The sequence below is a fragment of the Balaenoptera ricei genome, chromosome 3 (genome assembly GCF_028023285.1).
Source record: "Balaenoptera ricei isolate mBalRic1 chromosome 3, mBalRic1.hap2, whole genome shotgun sequence".
NCBI classification, from domain to species: Eukaryota; Metazoa; Chordata; class Mammalia; order Artiodactyla; family Balaenopteridae; genus Balaenoptera; species Balaenoptera ricei.
The window spans coordinates 27,756,968-27,776,587 of record NC_082641.1 but is presented as its reverse complement, the minus strand read 5'-3'; the positions used below and the strand labels follow the sequence as shown (position 1 = coordinate 27,776,587).

Below are 19,620 nucleotides of genomic sequence, written 5' to 3'. Positions count from 1 at the left end.
ACAAAGATTTCTCCCCTTACCTGCCAATTCAAGGTTTACTCCTCATTTTAATAATATATTCTTTTCTTATTTCTGCAAATTTCCCTTTCCTGGGAAGAAATTCTTGAGTCCTTTCATGGGTACCATTCAGACAGCACAATTCATCACATCTGCTAATTAATCTTTTACTTAAACTGGTCCTAGGAGAACAGAAAGTCCTCGGAGAATATGGATATGTGCAGTGTATGTTGGTTGAATTAAAAACAGGAAAAGGTTTCTGTGGGATGTATTTTTTTAATGAGAACACATTGTTATACTGTGAGCATGTGGCATTCTTGCTTAACAGAAACATTTACAAGAACACATACACATTTATATCCAAACACCAAATGAAGATATCTTAAATGACCAATTTGCACCAGAAATAAAATATATTATACAAAACAGGGGTTATATCCATAGTCATTAATTCTCATTTTCTACACAAAACAACAATAAATTAAATCACATTATATGCAGATAGTTCTACTTACATTAGAATAATAAACTGTATTTAGTTGTCAGCTTTTACTTTTACTTTTCTACCAGACTCATGGTAGGTGTGTATTGTTCGGTAGTCCTATATGTAAATTATCAGTGAATAATATGGCCCAGAAGACAAGGGCTGCAGAAGTAATCCCCCACGTGTCTGTTCTGTGTCCTCTTGGATTCAATTATGCACCATGCACAGGGAACAAAGCTCAGATTCCCAGGACCCAGCAGAAAGATGTGCAAACTCACAGCATCTCCAGGCTGTTACGGTCACCTCATTGCTGTCTTGTAAGACACACCACACTGAACATTTTAAGATCTTGGCATTGAATAATAAATAGGACATCCTGTCTCAAAATCCAAATTTTCCTCTTTCTCAACCTTCTCTGTGCAATTATTACATGCTATGACAGCTTTGTTCTCCTAGCAAATAGAAAACACTTTGGTAGTCTATGTTGTGACTTACCCTGGTGAATGGGCCCTTTATTCCTTGCACGTAGAAATTTAGGTCTTTAAACATGTGAATCAAAGCAATGCAGCACTTTTGCTAACTCTTAATTCTGCTTGTTCAAATATGTCCCCTAGGAATCATCCCACACCTGATACATCAAAGAGCTATTGTAACATACGGATTTTTACTTCTGAGACTCAGCTCCCACTGAAACCCTTTCACTGTGCTTGAAGTGGCTTAGAATATGCACATTAACAGCATCAGCTGGTTTAGAATTGCTTTGCCTTTGGTATGAATTAACATTAGTGGTTAATGAGAAATTTGAACAAACTCCAATCCAGCACCTTTTGAAAGTCGATTTAATCCTGGAGTCTAGCTATGGGGGCACACCTGCAAGCTCTACATGCTGCAAACCGAAGCCAGGTTTGTTGGAGTATATGCACATCAGAGGCTTGAACTGCCCTGGGAGCATGTGGTCAAGTTAGGTGAAGGTTCTGATCAAAAGCCAGCTACATTCTTACAGCCAGCACGTTGTCTTCTTCCCCCCTGAGGAAGCATGGAGGCTCTACTCGCAAGCTGCTACCTGTGTCGGCACGATGCTGATGCATCTTTGGAGCCATGGTGGGCAGTGGATGGGGGGTGGGGGGAAGGGTGGCAAAGATGCTGGCAGCTGGCAACACTACCCTCTTCTGTTTCTTTCGGAAGAGCTTGATCCTGAGTCTTCTTGCTGGGTGTGTCCCAAGCTTCTCACTGAAGAGGAACTAAATTCTAGGTCATTCTATAGTTCTAAAGATCACTGAAAAAGAAACAGATTCCTCTGAACAGCACCATCTCATTCTCTGTGCTTCCGCACTGCCCCCCAAAACATAAGCCATGTTATTAGTTTCCATTTTTTCTACTGAAGAAGAAACTCAGCTCATCTTCAGCTTCCTTATGAAGCACTGAACCACACGGCATAACTAAACAAAACCCATGAAATGTAGACCGAGGGACCTGATTTTGGTTGTTGTTTGGCTTTATGACTGCATCCACTCAGGATCTGAATGCTTTGTGTCCCAAGAAACACAGGTATGTCTTCCTTTCAGTTCATAAACACTCCCTTAATACCAGTGGCATAATATTCTATTTGGTCTCCTAAGAGACTTCCACAAACAGCTACTTTATGCTCGCTCACAAGAAGGTGGTAAACCCACTGGACCTACTCTGAATTCCTGTCTCTGTCTGTATAAGGTCTATACAATGGCCTTACTTTCACGGTCAACAACAAATCTCACACTCCCCAAATCAGCGGCAACCAGAAGGAAAGTGGTCAATTAGGGGAGCGAAGGGCACAGGTGCCTTGAATAAGTGAATGATACCAGGAGCATGTGAATAGGGAGAAGTGCCTGACATTCCAAAGCAAAAGACTGAATTTAAAGAAGAAGAGAAAAGGAGGCATTAACTTTCCATACCTTTCTCCCCTTCCTCCATTAAATATAGCTTCTGAAGTGTAAAGAACCATTTTAAAGCCTGTGGAACCATGTCTGCAGTTCAGGAAAGGACAAGCTGATGGTTCTTCCAAGAAATGTAGTGCTTACAGGGACTTCCTTGTGGAACCTGTGGTCATTCTGGGGAAAGCTCCACACTCTACACAGAAAGTTCTTCCTGGATAGAAGTGATCACTTAGAGAAAGCTTTTATTTCTGAGTCCAGAAAAGAAAAGATCTGAGATGATGATGATGACCATAAAAACCTATACTTATTTCCAACACCAAGAGTATACACACAAAAATATATACTCATTCTGACCTGTATCAATGTCAGCTTATGTTTGGCCAGATAAGAAAATACTGATAAAGTATCCCTTTTGAAATCTGAACGCCCTGGATTTCAGGATAATAATTTATAGAACGATTTAAGAACTAAAGTCCTATTTATTTTACCATATGATATGTGGCTACTGGCGAAGTTGCCACATGAATAACTAGTTGTCAAACATGTTAGCAGTTAAGAATTTCAATCCCGAGTTATAATCTCCAGAAGTCTTAACCCAGGGTAACCTTGGGCCAAACACCTACACTCTTAGCAAAGGTTTCCCAACTTAAGGGAGCTTTCAAAACTTAATAGAGTTTTGTAACTCATGTGACAATTTCAAGGAAGAAAGGATAGAAAACAGACATGTAAGTAAACAATCTTAAGAACCCTAGAATCGCTTTAAGATTGGAAGAGAATGGCGTCCACATATCAGAAACCTCATGATTTGCTCTACCATTTTTAAAAGACTAAATTCTCACTTAAAATCTTTAAGATTTTACCTGGGAATATAATATTAAGTTTAGAACTATTCCTCTACCTGAAGTAGAAATAAAAGATATTTGCTTTAAAAAGGTTAGAGTTAACAGCCCTTATATAAATTCTAGAAAGGTTAGAAATGTTTCTACCCAAAGACTGCAGCCAGGTAAGAGTGTTTTTTCCCTGTAATAAGCACATAGGCTCAAATTTTTAATGTTTTTTACAAACACAAGATAATAGAGAATGAGTATCTCTAAAATACACGGAAAACATCACTGAAAAACATAAATGAGAGAGAAATAGTCTCTCAACTCACAAAAATAAGATGGATGCAACTCTTCCATTCTGTTTTCACGTTGAGGAGTCCTGAGATGTTACATGCGTCGCTTTCCTGGATTTTACTTCCCAAACTGTCTTCCTGTGTCAGAATTTCTGGAGCTGGCCTCTCTTGCCTTCTTTTTCCATCCTGTTTTGAATTCAGCACTTTTTCATTCACGCCCAGCATGGAGAACTGCAACATAGTTCTTTGAGTTGATCAGAGTTCATTCTTTTATCATGTTCTCCAACTGCCTGCATTCCATTCTTTTTTTTTTTTAATTTTATTTATTTGTTTATTTATTTATGGCTGTGTTGGGTCTTCGTTTCTGTGCGAGGGCTTTCTCTAGTTGCGGCAAGTGGGGGCCACTCTTCATCACGGTGCACGGGCCTCTCATTATAGCGGCCTCTCTTGTTACGGAGCACAGGCTCCAGACGCGCAGGCTCAGTAACTGTGGCTCACGGGCCTAGTTGCTCCGCGGCATGTGGGATCTTCCCAGACCAGGGCTCGAACCCGTGTCCCCTGCATTGGCAGGCAGATTCTCAACCACTGCGCCACCAGGGAAGCCCTGCGTTCCATTCTTAAACAATGGAGGGGAAATGTGCCTCACGCAGAAATAATCCATTCACTTTGACTGGCTGAAGTAGGAGTGGCGGACGCCTCCAGGGAAGCAAGCTCAGGCCAACTTCCAGGACACGCGGCTCTCACTCGCCCTGCCTCACCTCCACCATTACCAGTGTGAGCCACAGCCTCCATCACTACCTAGGAATTGCTCCAATTCCGGGATTCCCCTATTTTCTTAAACTGCCCTATTTTCCTCCTATAGATGGTCTTTTCCAGACATTAAGATAATTTTTAAAACTATTTTCCAGCTGCTCAAAACATTATTGAGGAAAGACCCTTGCGAAGTCATGATAAGGTGGTACACTGATCTGGCAACTTCCCATTCTTCCCTCACTGTCTATATTCTCCACAAATTATACATGAAAGCAGCAACCTGAGTTTAAACCTATGAGCAGAGAACTAGGCACAAAGTAGAGATTTGGTATATACTTATTCAACCCTGTCCAAATTCCTCATATCCCTACCCCTGTTACATGGGTTATTAGTGGACGACTGCGAGGCTCTCTGGAGTTTACTAAAAGGGAATATAGTAGCTATTTAGATTCCCTCTTTTAACCAAAATCATCATTGTGAATTTTAGTAAAATGTCATTTATTAAGTATGTCGTTTCTATGCTTACTGTCAAGTTCTAACTCTAGAAAGTTCTTCTTGAGAAAAAAGGACCGCCTCCCTTTTATAAAACCTGACTTAATTCTATTAAATTTCATCCTTGGTCTTGATACTCATCATTGGCCAGAACTGGAAGGAGTCTATCCCTAAAACAAGTTGCATTTAAAACAGGTAAATTGATGTATTCCTGTAGAGTCTATAATCTGAATACATTTCCAGATCTCTGTAATTAAAGCAGCAATTCGTATTGGGCTACAGCCACGGGGAAGAGGAAAACAGGGAGAAAAAGAGAGGCATCTTTCATCATTATTGGTTTGTTGTACACTTTACCCATGCTTTTAAAATATAAGTGAAATTTAATCTTCAAAATGAAAAAATAGACACATTTTCTAATAGTAAAATATAAGATTAAAATACTTAAAAATAAAGTGTTAGTGTGAAATAGGGCTTTTTTATATTAAAAAATGAAACATCTTAGATTTGCTTTTCTTGTATAAATCCTCTTAACTTATTAATAGTTACAACTTTCCAGAGTAGCTTTTATGAGATGCTGAAGGAGACAGGGGGCAGAGGGGGATTCTTTTTCGAGATATGAAGTCAGGACCTGAATGTATACATCGGACAGAGCAGTTTTCAACCTCAGATCTGTCCACCAGCGCTAGAGAAAGGAATGATGTATTTCCTACCTTGAGATTTTTCATTACGTTTTCTTCTTCTTGGGGTTAAATTCTTTTCAAGAATATTCTACTTGTAAAAATTATTTTATTCTAGCTATAAAACATTTCATTTAAGAAAAACACATTTTATAGCCTTGCATAAAATCCCCCCAAAAGCCATCAAGATATGGAGACATCAGACCTTCAAAACATAAATCTGATCATGTGCCCTTGAAACAGTATGAACATTTAACAAAGTGACCTTATATTCTTATATTTGTTTGTCATGAGATGAAAGGCCGGGAGGCATACGGTGATTAATAACAGTTCCTGAGCTTCTGAAGAAATTTTACAACAAAATGACTAACTGCTTAAAAGAATGAGTTTTTCAAGAGCGCCCCTTCTGTTCCATTGATGTCTTTCATCCCATTTATCTCCTTAAAGAATCTCAAGCCAAAAGAATAGCCTTCCTTTTAAGCCACCGAAAAATGGGATCTGATGGAATCTTCCCGTAACTCCCGATGTTTTCCAACGTTGCTTTCTTCTTGCTGGTTTCGCCTCTCAATGGTTATTCTGTATTTCTTCCTGGGTAAAGGGAAAGTGAATGTAGTAATAAAACCTCGCTTGGCTACAAAATACTATGGTTTCTCTTACAAAGAATGCCCTCAAGGGACATCTGGGTTTGGGTTAATAAATGAGAAGTGACACAATATGAAACCCTGGTCAAAGATTAAAGTAGTGTGCCCTAAGGCATTGTGCCCTTATTCAAGGAGGAAAATTGGCCTGCTTTCCCAGATGCCATAGAACAAGCCTTCCCCTTCTTCCTGTGTGCCTTGTGGGTTAAGTCTTGTCTATTCTGCCACAGAAGCTCTCCCCAGCTCCCAGGATATGCCCTAGATAAAGATCAGATGAAGCGTACAGGAATACAATTGTCCCCACAAAGAGTCACATACACTCGGAGTTACAGTTCCAGGCAGAAATGAAAAAAATCATGGTCCACTGACTTAAGAATAAGCCACAAACTCAACCACCAAAGATTGCAAAGGAATGAACTGGTCTCAAGATGCAAAACTATCGGTATCTTGAACACACATAAATATTACAACTTTACAAGACTCGGTGCTTAACCACAGTGGTCACTAAGCATGCGGGTTCTCAAATACTGAGCACAGACGTCCTGAGAGCATAGACTGCTTGGAGCCACTATGTCCTCTAGAGTAGGTGAGCCCAGCACCTGTTTCTAAACTGGAGGAAGCCTGAGACTGGGGAAGTTGATTCTCCCTTTGTCCAGATTCCCTCTCCACTTATGCATGTGGTGGGTGGTAGGAATTGGGTCAGAATATTTGTGAGCCAAGGACAGCAGTGGCTCTGTGCCCATAGGGGGAGGCAATAGAAACCCTGACCCACTGCCTGGTATGCTAACCCACTGACCACCAAACCAGCGTCACACCAAAGGAATGGCTCAGTTCTTCTCACCACATGCTTTTTGGGTAAAAGCAAGAGAGGCACAGGTCACAAGGAGGATCGTTCAAAGGCAAGTGGCAAAGGCAATTAAGGGGAGTGAATTTTAAAACTTTATAAAGTGGTCCTAACCTGAAAAAGTAGAAGGCCATTAGCAAACCAGCTCCTAGTAAAGCTCCCACAACAATTCCTGTCACCGCTGACTCTTCTAGGCCACCTGCTTGAAAAAGAAACAGAGATAATCTGAGTTCATTTTGAGAAATAGCTAGAAATCCCTCATTCTGACGTTTCATTCATTGAAAACTTTCATTCATTGGAAGGTGTTTCTCAATTTCCCACTTGGGGCAAATTTTCCAATTTTCCTTTCTTTTTCAGAACTATTTTCTAGGGGATCCTCTTCGTTGTTGTGGCAGTGGTGGTTGCGGTTCGGTTTTGGGTTTTGGGGTTTTTAACCAAGTGCAAAGCTTAAAAAGCACTTAAGAAAATACTAGATGAATGACTGTTACAAAAAAAAAAAAAGTGAGCACAGTGGGAATAAAGCAGGTTCAAGGAGGATTTGAAGAAAACTGGAAACTGAAGTTTTCAGATCTAGCCACACTCTTTTGAGTTTACAGTCAGAGAAGACAACCATGCGGACCATGGGACTGAGCGGGCTCTTCTCAATTTCAGTGTCACTTGGATGGTGACACTTCCAAGTGCTGGAAGATTTGGTGAAAAAATTCATTGCGTTAATGTTCTGTTTTTAGATGTTCTCTCACCAAAGCCAGAGTTTCATGTCAAAATGTCTTATATAGCTTTGTGAAAATGTAACAGTTTGAAACAATCAAGTTCAGTAGTGTCCCAGTTATTACATAAAAATGATAAATAGCTAGCTTGTGTAGAAAGAGTTTAGGACACAGTCTTATATGCATTCGTGTTTAATCCTCAAAGCAGTCCTAAGAGTGGGGTACATTTCTTTCATTTTACGTACGAGAAAACTGAGGCTTAAAGAAATGGAAGGAACGCTCCTGGGTTCACAAAACCAGTAAGTGACAACGGTGGGATTCCAAATCCAGGCCCAATAACTCCAGAGACTGTGTTCTTAACATATTTCTGCCTTATGCTTTCCCATAATTATTGCATATACACAAATACCTCATAGTTTAAAGAATGTTCCCAAAACATAAGGAGCACACATACATTAGCCTAAAGTGAACAGGTTCCCTGAAAGGTCTATACTCACTTTGCCCTCCCTCAATAGCTTATCAAAGAGTCTCGCTAAAGCAATGATTTCCAACCATTTTCCTACTTTTAAGCTCCTTATGAGACCCTCCACTTGCTTCTATATTTATGACAAAGCTGCTCATAAATAACAGATTTCACACTTATTTGCCAATTTGTAAATTTTCAGGTGCCTAAGGGAACACTGGTTCTGAGGGGTAAGAGGATAAATACAAACTTTGAAACTAGAGATGAATAAGTGAGTGACATTTAGTATTTGATATTTTGATCTTCCCTAAAAGTGTAAACCTCAAATACTAAGAAATTATAGTAAGAGATGTAAAAATAGGGAGATGCCTTCTACCATTTTGGAAAAGGATGGAAGGGAAGAAGGCTCTGCTGAAGCCTCTGCTTTAGGCAGATGCCAGTTTGTGAATTGTTCCCATGGGTTTTACCACATCAGAAACAGGAATCTGCACTTTCAGGGCATGACCCCTGCATTATACTGATACCATAGATGATGAAACACAGAGCGAATTAAGTCTCTACACTTACATGCTTTGCAAGGAGAGCTGCTTGAGTGCTCCACCATCCTGGTTTCATCTATTCTCAGCTTTAAAGGCCCCCAAGGGTATTTGACGTTCGGCCGCATCTCAAAACGACCTTCTTTTCCAAAGTAATCACCAATAACCTATATAAAGGCAAAAAATATATACATATACACACTGAAAGGTCAAAGTTATCCGGTTCCAAAGGAGGCACAGAGTGGACTCCCCTGTCCTTCACACTGACTACAACGGTGTGTTTCTGAGGACTTTGTAAGTCAAGATTTGCAAGCGCCAACAGCGCTCCTAAGGTGAGCGTAATTTATGGAGAGCGGGCTCCGCATGGCAGGGAAGGTGGTTATACAGAAAGCAATAAGCAGGGAAGGCACGGCTTTTCCCTTGCTCGCGGGAGAGGGAGCTGCTCCTCCCACCTGCCGCAGAGCAGCCCACGTGGTCAGCCATCTGTCAGGCCCCAGTTCCTTTCAGGGATGAGTGAGGTCAGGACCCATCTTAAGGGTCCCAGGCTAAGTGGGCCTCACACCACTCAATGAGCTTGGCATCTAGTTCAAGCATTAAAGAGGGTCTTTAGGAACTGCCCACTTCACCCTCCTCTGGTTGCAAAATTATTCCGCATCCTGACTTCGGGGGTTACATTCTCCTCTCTGATGAATTTACCCTATTTATACCCCACTTCCAAGCTGAACTCCTTTTCAGTTAGTTCCTGTGGCCCCTGAAAAAAATCAGTATTCTTTTATGGGTCAGTTCAAGGTTCACGCTCAGTTTCTGGTTCAACAGCCCTTTCATCAGCTCCCTGAGCCCTGACCTAGAAGTACCCTCGCACCCAGCTTCTCGGGATCCGTTTCCCTTTTGTCTGGACACCGGCACCCTGCTCCTGAGCGGCTGTGACACTCCCTCCCCCTCTCTCTCCTGAAGGAGGCCCAGCAAGCTCTCGTAGCCCATTTCACGTCAGAATGAAAAGAATTCTAGATAATCGCCAAACTAACAATCACTGGCATGTCCTGAGCACATACCAAGTACTTTACACACATGCACTCCTGAATCCTCACCACAGCCCTATCTATAATAGACTGTTACTCTCCACCTTTTATAGAGGGGGAGACTCGAATATACACGAGACCCAGACCATCAAAGAGTAAAAAACCGTGCAGTAAATGCAGCAAGTGCGGGTCCTGCCGGCTCAGCCCCTCCCACAAAGGCCAAGTATGTGTGGACTAAGAGAAAAAGAGCCAGTCCTTTATGCAGGGTCGCATGAAGTGTGACAGGAGCGTCAACTCTGGGTGAGAGCCTTCAGAGAAGCAGAGAGGGAGCAGCTTATGTGACCTGAAACACTGCATATTCCTATCATCTTTATTTATAGATTTATCATGTAAAGTTTATATAGTACTTTTCTAGGTTCCATTTTATCTGGTGCTCATGATCGCCATGTGAGATCAGCAAGGGAGAGATTATGATTTCCTCATTACAGCCAAGGAAGCGGAGGCAAAGAGCTTGCACCCCAGGAAGTATCAGAAACTCCTCTTGGTGTCCAGGGCCCCCTTTTCTCTTCGTGATGCTATCCTGAAACTCCATCATCTTTTGCAATACTAATGCATGTCCAGTTTGTACACACCCCCTGCCAAAAACAATTTTTTTTTCAAATTTTTAGGGAGGAAATAAATACACAATTTCACTTTACGTCTCTCAGCTGTTGATGCTGTCCTGCATCTTAGGACTGAGGTGTGATTCTTGGCCACTTTTGAAAGGTAGGATTTCCCCACTTAGGATAAACGTGGAACCATTTCCTGAAGTCTTCCCTGATACCCTCAACCAGAAGGAAGCCCCCTCTTGGAAACGCCCTGTGTTCAGCTCATTTTTATTTGGAGGCTGCTTTGGCGGCAGCTATTTGGACACCAGGACAAATACATTCCTTGGAATCTCAACAAGCAGAGGAGCGGCTGTGGCAGAAGTCCTGTTTGCTTACCTCCTGCGTGCCCGCTTCCGTGTCGGTCATGGCAATCACGGAGAAATCCCCGTACCGGTCTCCGTTGGCATCTATGGACACCTGCCCGGCAATACCTAGAGGATGAGATGTAAAGAACCCAGTTGGTTACTTAAAATGCCTCTGTCCGCCAACAAAAACAAGAAAATGAATTGACGGGACTTTTTTAAAACAAACTCATGCCACAGGGAATCTCATCAAACTCGGAGCATTTTTGTTGGCATTTGAAAAGACATTGTAATTTCATCTGTGTCTGCATTCCTAAATTCTTAACATTTCTCCATTTAAAAATGAAAAGAAAAAGAAACAAATGACCTTCTTTGGGGAATATGTTAAAGAAAAAAAAAAAGATTAAGGCTAATCCTGAAAGCAGTATGCTTATCCCAGAGTTTTGTATTCATTTTTTTGAAAAATGCAGAGCGAGAAGTGGAGTTGTAGTACAGTTCCTAGACTTGTCATGGGTTCATGTTATCACTGGGCAAACATTATAAAAGAAGACCCATTCCAGGCCCAGGACTCAGTGAATGTGCTTGCCTATGGGCTCCTTGGACGCCCAGGAGAGCAAAGGGCCTGCTTCGCAGGTCATGGGAGCCAAGAGCAAAGGCGAGCGAGTTTTATCGCACTTGTGTTCATTCATTCATTGTTTGGGAGGTTTTGTTTTTGTCTTCCAGTTTAATGGAGATGTAACTGACATATCTCATTGTGTGAGTGTCAAGTGTACAGCATAAAGGTTTGACTTACAGATACTGTGAAATGAGTTTAACATTCATCACCTCATATAGATACAATAAAGCATTCATTGTTTACCCAGTGATAACTAGGGGCTGAATTTAATGTTAAGGCAAAGATGATCTGGACACAGTGTCTGCTCAAGAGAGAGGCAGCCTGCACAAGGGGTTTATTTTGGTGGCGCTGGAATCCAACTGCCTGCATCTGAGTCCCAGCTTTCACATTTCCTAGCCTATGACCTTGGGCAAGGATTTAGCCCACTGAGCCTCAGTCTCCAGGACTGTAAAGGAGGCATAATAGTACCTCCCTGCCAAGAGGCTGCTGAAAAGATTAAGTGAGCTAAAATAGGTAAAGTACTTTCAACATGGGTTTAAGAGAAGTCGGTCGTCTTCTTATTTTGTTATTACTTCTATCGCTATGCCTGGAATCTGGGAGAGGACATCTGACTATGCCCACAGCGCTCAGAGAAGGAGCTGGCACATCTAGCTGGAGACTCCTGGACGACTCAGTAAAAGAGCAGGTCTTTTATAGGAATGTTGGTGAAGCCTCTGATTCGGACAAGCAGCCAGCAGAGTGTGGGAGTGTTCTAGGCAGAAAGGCAGCCCTGTTAGTATTTACAGAGACACAAAGCTGAAAGGTACCCAAGGGATGGTGAGGTTTTGGGGGAGGTGGCCCATGTGTATGGAAGGGAACGGTGAGATGTAAAGCTGGAACAGCTGGAACAGGGTGGCCAGAGCATGGAGGGCCTTGAGTGCCACACAAAGGATTTGGATTTACTTTGGTTAGCAATGGTGGCTTACAGCAGCTAATCAAGAAAAGCAAATACGTATATACTGTTAGTTGATATTAAATATGTCTATATTGCAATTTTCATTAACTAAGAGAATTTATATGTCAGCCACATTCTAAGTATTTGTTTTCTTTCAATTTAAACTGTGGCAAAGTTCAGTGTAATTCTTAATTGGCACCTCTACTGATGTGGTTCTCTCCGGAAGTAAAATGAATGTCTGGGAAAAGGGATCCCAAGGGAAAGCTCCATCCTCTAGTGTGGTTTGGAGAGGGCAAGTATTTGGGTTTACTGTCCTCTGGGTTGCTGTTTGAAGGCCCACTGATTTTTCCAGACTTTGGTCTACTTTGCCGGAAATGGAATAGAGCTACTATTCATCTTGATTTCTTTGTCTTCTTAACATAGACTGATTACAAAGGATACACCTATCTCAAGCTAGCTTATCCTTGACAGTCTAAACAACTTTTAAGTAATTAATGTCATTTAAATATATATACATTTATCTCCAAACATATTGGCTGTCCAAAACCATATGCCATTCTGTTCAGTGGTGTTTATGATGGTGTGTTCTGCTACGTGTTTTGCAGAGTATTTTATAAGGCAAGGTGGCCCTAGTAATCCAAGACCTCATTACACTTTAAGCTATTACAATTCTGCCAAAAAATGGAGTGTGAACCCTCAGGGTGGCCAATTAGCAAGTGAAACTTCACCTGAGCGTATTGTACATAAGGTGAGATCGTCAGGCTGACAGCAGAATTTTCCTGTACATAAGTAATGAGACTTTCCACCCTCATTTCTATTGGCCTGTAGCAGAGCTCAAGGTTTGAGCCACAGTCCTATTTACCTTGTCACTCTGACCTCTCACACAGAGAGGAAATTCAGCTTCTTCCCAGGCCATTTATTGAAAGCCTTGAGATTTGGTCATAGGTTTCACGGTAATAAAATCCAAATCTGTCAAATAACGTCCAGAGTATTTTTCCCTTGACAACTTTATGGTCACTTACAGTGACCATTAAAATTTAAATTGTTTTTAATTTTAGAACAGTTGGGGATTTTTTTATAGTTCTTTTGGGGACTACCCTCAGATTGATCATTGTTTAGCAAATAAAATGGGCTCTTCAAACAATTCAAGGTCAAAACTTACCTTGGCTTCAATTATCTTTACATTTGGACAAATGAGATTCTAAGTTTAGACTGAACTATACAGTTGATTGTTTTGGGACTCATTTCGTATTGCCTGCGTAGACCCAGCCCTAGAATGGAAGCATCAGGTTGGCCTATGGGAAAATTTAGTCCATGCCCTCTAAACAAAACTGAGTTCCAGCCATTGTGGGCACCTGCCCTTCCCTTAACAACATCCCTCAGATGACCAAGAGCAAATGACCATGTCGTGTAGTGAGGAGTAACTAGGAACAGGATGTGGCCTACCAAGGTCGTGTCCACACATGCCAGCTTCTCAGTGCACAGGACACAACTTCTGGGAAATTTGACTCAGTCCTAATATGCCCCCTGACTTATCCTATTTGATTCCAGCTCCTCAGCTGAAGCAGTCAGAGGTTGAGCAAGATAATCCTGGAGGCTTATTTTATTCGTTCATGTCCTACAATCTGTCCAAAGTTAAAGCAGATGTCAATCTAGTTTGGAGTAAGATGTGGCATCCACTGAAACCACCAAGGAGAAATGAAATGCACCAAATGTCACCATAGCTGCTGCCCAGACAATTCTCGCTGGAACTTGACCTCTCTGTACCGTCCCTACCCTTTCTAATAACCAAGGGCAAGACGAGGCAGTGGAGTGGATGGGAGTCCCAAAGGAAAAAAAAAAATATGTGCCCCAAATCTAGTCTTGATAAATACATATAGGCATAGCCCCAGTGCATTAAAGGGCTCAAAGGACGAGTTGGCATGATGCAGAACTGAAAGGGTCTTTGTCAGTCATCAGATAGTCCAACCCCCTTAGTACTGGTGACAAAGAAGAAGCCCAAAGGACTGAGGTCACAGCCAGTGGCTAGGTTGTGGGTTTCCTGACCTCTGGTCAGTGACCTGTATGGCAGTGGTCCTCAGATGATACCCACCAGCATACTACAGTTTATTTTCCTCAGCCCCCAGAAAGCCCCCGTCTAAAAAAGACTCAAGACAGATCCTGTCCCTCGACACCCTCTGGTGGCTTTCTATCTCACTCAGGTGGAAACCCAAGGTCCTCAGTGCAGCTTCTAGGCCCACAGGATCTGGCCCCTCTACCTCTCTGACTCTGGCTACCATCACACTGTGGCTCACATACTGCTTCAGCCACACCGGCCTCCTTGCTCTTATGGGGGCCCTCAGCACTCTCCTGCCAGATACACTCAGGGTCTCTGTGTTTGCTGCTGCCTCTGGAATATTCTCTCCTAAACATCTACATAATTTCTTTCACTACTCTGAGGTCTCTACTCAACCACCGCTTATCAGAAAGACCTTCCCGGACAACTCTATTTAAATTAGCAGTCCTACCACACCCCTCCCATCACTTTCCAGCTCCCTAACCTGCTTTACTTTATAGCCCCTGAAGTGGTGTATTTATTCATTTATCGCCAGTTCCCCCTACTACCATGGAAGCTCAGTTGATTGCAGGGAATTTCTTTAGTTCACTGCTGAATCCTCAGCACCATGACCGGTGCCTGGCACATAGTAAGTGCTCAAGAATATCTGATGAATGAATGAATGAGTGAATATGAAGTTGATATCCACAGGGCTCCAGCAGCTGGATCATTCTCATATTGAGTCTCATGTTCATTTTTTTTTTTTTGACTGATGGGGAGGTGAGAGGAAACTAGCACTCCACATGCTGTTAGCAAGAATATGGACTTGTAGACCTTTCTGGAAGATATTTGGCAATACCTAATGCACTTTAAAAGGTACCAACATACTTTTGGACCCAGATAGGCCATGCCTAAGCATGTTCCCTATTGGATGTACTCACAAAAATTCATCAAGATGTGTAAGATCATAATAGCATTTTGCATAATAGCAAAAACTGTAAACAACTGAAGTGTCCATCAATAGGAGACTGGCTAAAGAAATACTTGTACAGCCAAACAGTGGAAAACTATGGAACCATCATTTAAAAATGTGCTGAATCTATGAGCGCTCATATGGAAAATTCTTCTACTTGACATACAAGTGAAAAAGCTAAGATGAGGAATGGCATTCACAGTATGACCCTTTTGTGTAAATTTTTTAGATAAGATATACAAATGCATATGTGCTGGCAGAAGGCATAAAATATTTTTAGGCTGAATCATAGGAAATTGTTAATAGTGATTACACTGGGGACAGGGGACTAGGGTGTGAAGGGAAAACTTTCACTTTTCATTTTGTACATTTTTGTAGCATTCAAATTTTCCAGCCAAGAATGGTCTCATTCTTGTACAATGTTTAAATGTCAATGGAGATTGCTTGAGTGATGAGATGACGAGCCATTTTGTTGTTGTTGTTGTTCTTATACTTCTCTGTTCTTAAGCAACAGCTAGTATTCACCATTTTAAAGAATAAAATATAAGCAGAGAGCTCAAATGGACCTGCTTATCATCTCAAACCTCCCAGTTTTGAACAGAGGAATGTATATCTGGGATTATTCCTTTTAAAATTGATCACAGAACCTTCACAAACTGATTATTTGCTGTGAATGAGGCTTGTGATTAATTTTAAGAAGCCTAGAGTTGTCTAGTAATCAGGAGACAAGGCACTTCCTATTTCAGTGGGACTCTTTCAAAGCACTTTCACAAGCTTTATCTCATTTAATTTTCACAACAAGCCTGTGAAGTGGGTTGATCTTGACTTATTATCCTTCTTCTACTGCTGAGAAAAGTAAGACACTGGCATGGTCCCAAAGTTGTAAGAGAGAAAAACAGAACCAGGAAAGAAGCAGCTTGATCAGCTGCAGAGTGTTGTTGTCTTGTAGACTGAAACCTCACCTTCAAATGTTCTGTTCCAAGTCTGCTGGATAATTTTCCCTCCATCCTTCTTACTGTAACCAGCTCTGAGTACTTCATGTAAAGCCAGGACGTAGAGGAGAATGGCATCGTGGAATCCTTCAACAAACATGTTAACCTGGAAAGGAAAGCCCAGCTGGGTGAGCCCGGATAACAAATGACTCACATTCGGGAATAATGTGGGCAAATCCAAGTTAGACTCGAGACCCGTAAGCGATGGCAGAGGTGTGCAAAAGAGTAGCTAACAAGACTCGTGCCACAATTTTCCTGGCACTGGCTTAGTCAGGAAAACCCTTCCCCCGTTTGGGAGTTTGGAGAGCAGACAAGATATTACAGAAGTCAAGAACATTGTACCTGTGGGCCAGGTTAAGTATTCCAGGTGCATCAGCCTTTGCCCATAGATGCCTCTGCACACGTGCCCTCCTTCTTCCCACGTCTGCTCTCTACCTCAAGCCAACTAGAGTCCAACCTTCCCCCTGAGGTCTTCTCCATCTTCACCAGCCCCTGTGATCTCCATGCTCTGAATGTGGAGCATGGCTAAAAAAACAGTAGGGATCCATTCATTCATATTCAATACTACTGAACGCCTAGTAGAGCGCAAAGGGGGCAAAGAGGAATGGACGCTGCCATCCCTGCCTGCCCAGCATTTCTGTCCTCTCCTCTACCAGCATCAACATCTCATCTCAGTTTCTCTTTCCAATTTGTGTTCTGAGTAGTTCCAGGGCATCTGACCACTCCTTACCTCCAGTCCCTGCCAAGCTCCAAGGACAAGAACGGAAACAGGCCCTTGGTTTATCTCAGTTGAGTCCTGGCTCAAGTAAGATAGCCCTTGCGCTCAGAAACATACAACTTCATGTGAAATTGGAGAAGTCACTTAATCCTTCTGAGCCTTGTGTCCTTCTATAAGCACCATTTGGCAAGTTCTGATACCACATTTAAACCCACTGTAACGTTCATTGAACACGAACTGAGCAAATACAATCTTGAAACACTTAGTAGCTTACAGATTAGGTATAAGAGTACCCCCAAATTCCAGCCTTCTTATTTCAGAAGAAAGCATCAAGAATGGAATTCCATGCAGCAGAGTGAATTGGGCATCCCACAGACAACCACGGTGAGGCATTGAGAGAGGCATTCCTGCCCCAGTCCTAGAAAGAGACCCCGGAGGAAGAGAGCCACCTGGTTCAAATACACAAACATTCACAGAAGACATGGCTCAACGTCCAGTTCTTCTTGGCCTCATCCCACCCTGAAGGACAATAAGACCTGTTTGCATCAGAGGAGTGAATATTTCAGAATTGCCAAAGCCTAGTGCTGAGAGGCAGGCTAGAATAATGGTTAAAGAGCCTGGGCTCGCTACCCAGCTCTGCCACTTCCTGGCTGTGTTTTTGCACCACTCTGGGTCTCAGTTTTCCCCATCTGGAAAATGAGGGAAATATTCGTGCCTATCTCAAGGGGTTGCTGTCATGTTTAAGTGAACTAATAGACGTAAAATATGTAAAAGTCAGCACTCACTGTTAGCTTTGTTGTTATTTTCTAGAGACAGAGAATTATAAACCTAGGAATCCTGCTTAGCTTCTAATTCCTAATAGCAGTGTTCAAAAAAATAAGGGATCTACTTACTATTACAACATATCTTACTGACCCACTTTACACTTAATGGAAACTAAGCCTCCTTGTTCATGCTTTCATATTCCAAACAGTTCTCTTCCACAAAGTCACGTCCTTAATTCCACCCAACTGCAATGGGTGCAGCCCAAGCTAGTCAATTCCACTGACCCTCTGGGAGAGGCAGAGGACAGAAGAGTATGGTTTACAGGAGACCCCTCAGCTAGCTGCTAGACCCAAAGTCTAATCCTGGCCCTGACATGTTAGTTGATCTCTTTAGTCTTCAATTTCCTTATCGACTAAATGGGAGTTTAGTATCTACTCATCTCATAGAGGTCTTCTGGGGATTAAGTGAACCAGTGCATGTAAAACATCTAAAACAGTTCTTGGGACTGTGAAAGCAAATGGTAGACATTAGCTCTTACTGTTAGCCATCAAGCTTAAGTCTCAGAGTCATTATTTTTTTAGGCAAAGCAGAATGGTGTAGAAATAAAATCTACTAGTCAAAGATAATTTTCTGCTGATTGTGCTATGCTAATTCAATTTTCCAGAGGAATATGAAATTTTCACTTAGGAAACGAAGTCATCATGGCTTGAGAAAGTAGCATGCTGATGAGTTAATGAGTTTTAATGAGTGGACTTTAGCTGTGTAACTTAATCCTCAGGCCACAATAAAAACTATTTTTTCAAAAGATCAATCTTCCCTTTGATAATTGTATAAAAACCACCCTGCTACAGAGAGAAGCATCATAGAATCGTGGAATATGGGAAACATACGATGCCTTTGAAAAGCCCTGGTCCGATCCACTCCTTACTTTGAGAACCTAAAGACATCGCTCACGTGCCATCTCCCTGCATTCTGTAAGTGAGAGTTGTTCCATCTATATTCCTTGTTCTGAGGGAGCCTAAGACGGCCCCTACTTAGACTGTGAAGTACCAGCTGCTGGACCTCACCTGTCCACCTCTTTCCCTCCTCCTTCTCAAAATCCTAACCCTGGGCCACCACGCTGCCATTGGCCACCCAAAGCACTGGACACGTGTCCCAGCACCACCCCCTGTCTGGCTCTTGAGCTTCCTTCCTTCTTGATATGCCCTCTGAGCTGCCCCTCTACAATCAGGATGGGAAGAATAATTACCTGGCTGAAAAACATGAACTTGGATTACTTCTGTCCTAACAGGCTTAATGGTAGAAGAGAATAGATAGGCTCTCAATACATGCCCGCGTCCGAAAACTCATTTTATCTGGGTTTGCAAATGAATCACAAAATTTACCTTCTTTCCTCTCAAAGTGGCTGAGTGTCTCCCTCTCCTGCCAAAATTAGCAGGAGAGCTGCTGGCCCCCACTGAGGTTCACTCACACCCCAGCCCGCTGCGGGGGACGTTTCATAACATCTACCTCATAGGACCTCAAGCCAGAAGCAAAACCCCAGAGACCGTCTTTTCTCGAGGAGAACATTCTCACATCCACACATGTTTTTTAATGGGAGGAAAGCCCATTAGCACATTATAGACACTGAAAATTGGAAGTGCCAATTTTTAAAAAATGAGGGAGAAAAATAAATCCAGGGTATTAAGTTGCCTTTGGAACACTTTCCGCTGACCCCCAGGCTGAGAGGAACGAGGTCATCTGGTCCGTCCCCCCGCCTCTGGCCAGAACAACACTGGGACCTCAAACTCCTGCCTGACAGATCAGGCGGTGGTCACTAAAGGAAGAAAACAGGGTTCCCTCTTCTGACCCACCTGTTCTAGTAGTAAGCCTCATTTCTAGCCGGAAAGCCCTTCCTTACTGTCACTAGCCATGAGTCTTCCTTAAATTCCTAAATGCAGCCATTCCCCTGCTCGATGCCAGAGTTAAGAGAACAAATACAGTTCGTGAGCCCTAGGA

The 19,620-nt window shown here is 42.3% G+C and overlaps 1 protein-coding gene across 2 annotated transcripts in view; it reads right to left on the bottom strand.

Annotated features, from left to right (window-relative positions):
* Nucleotides 1–264: 264 nt before the first annotated feature.
* Nucleotides 265–19,620, bottom strand: part of NPR3 (natriuretic peptide receptor 3) — a 68,515-nt gene continuing 49,159 nt past the window's right edge. The window contains exons 4-8 of one of the 2 annotated variants that reach the window (XM_059916181.1): nucleotides 16,110–16,245; nucleotides 10,624–10,718; nucleotides 8,653–8,788; nucleotides 7,030–7,117; nucleotides 265–6,021 (exon numbers count right to left, since the gene is read on the bottom strand). In XM_059916181.1, the coding sequence (XP_059772164.1) occupies nucleotides 5,910–6,021; nucleotides 7,030–7,117; nucleotides 8,653–8,788; nucleotides 10,624–10,718; nucleotides 16,110–16,245 (567 nt within the window). In that variant the 3' untranslated portion in view covers nucleotides 265–5,909. The remainder of the gene's footprint in view (nucleotides 6,022–7,029; nucleotides 7,118–8,652; nucleotides 8,789–10,623; nucleotides 10,719–16,109; nucleotides 16,246–19,620) is intronic. The other variant, XM_059916182.1, reaches the window with a different exon arrangement.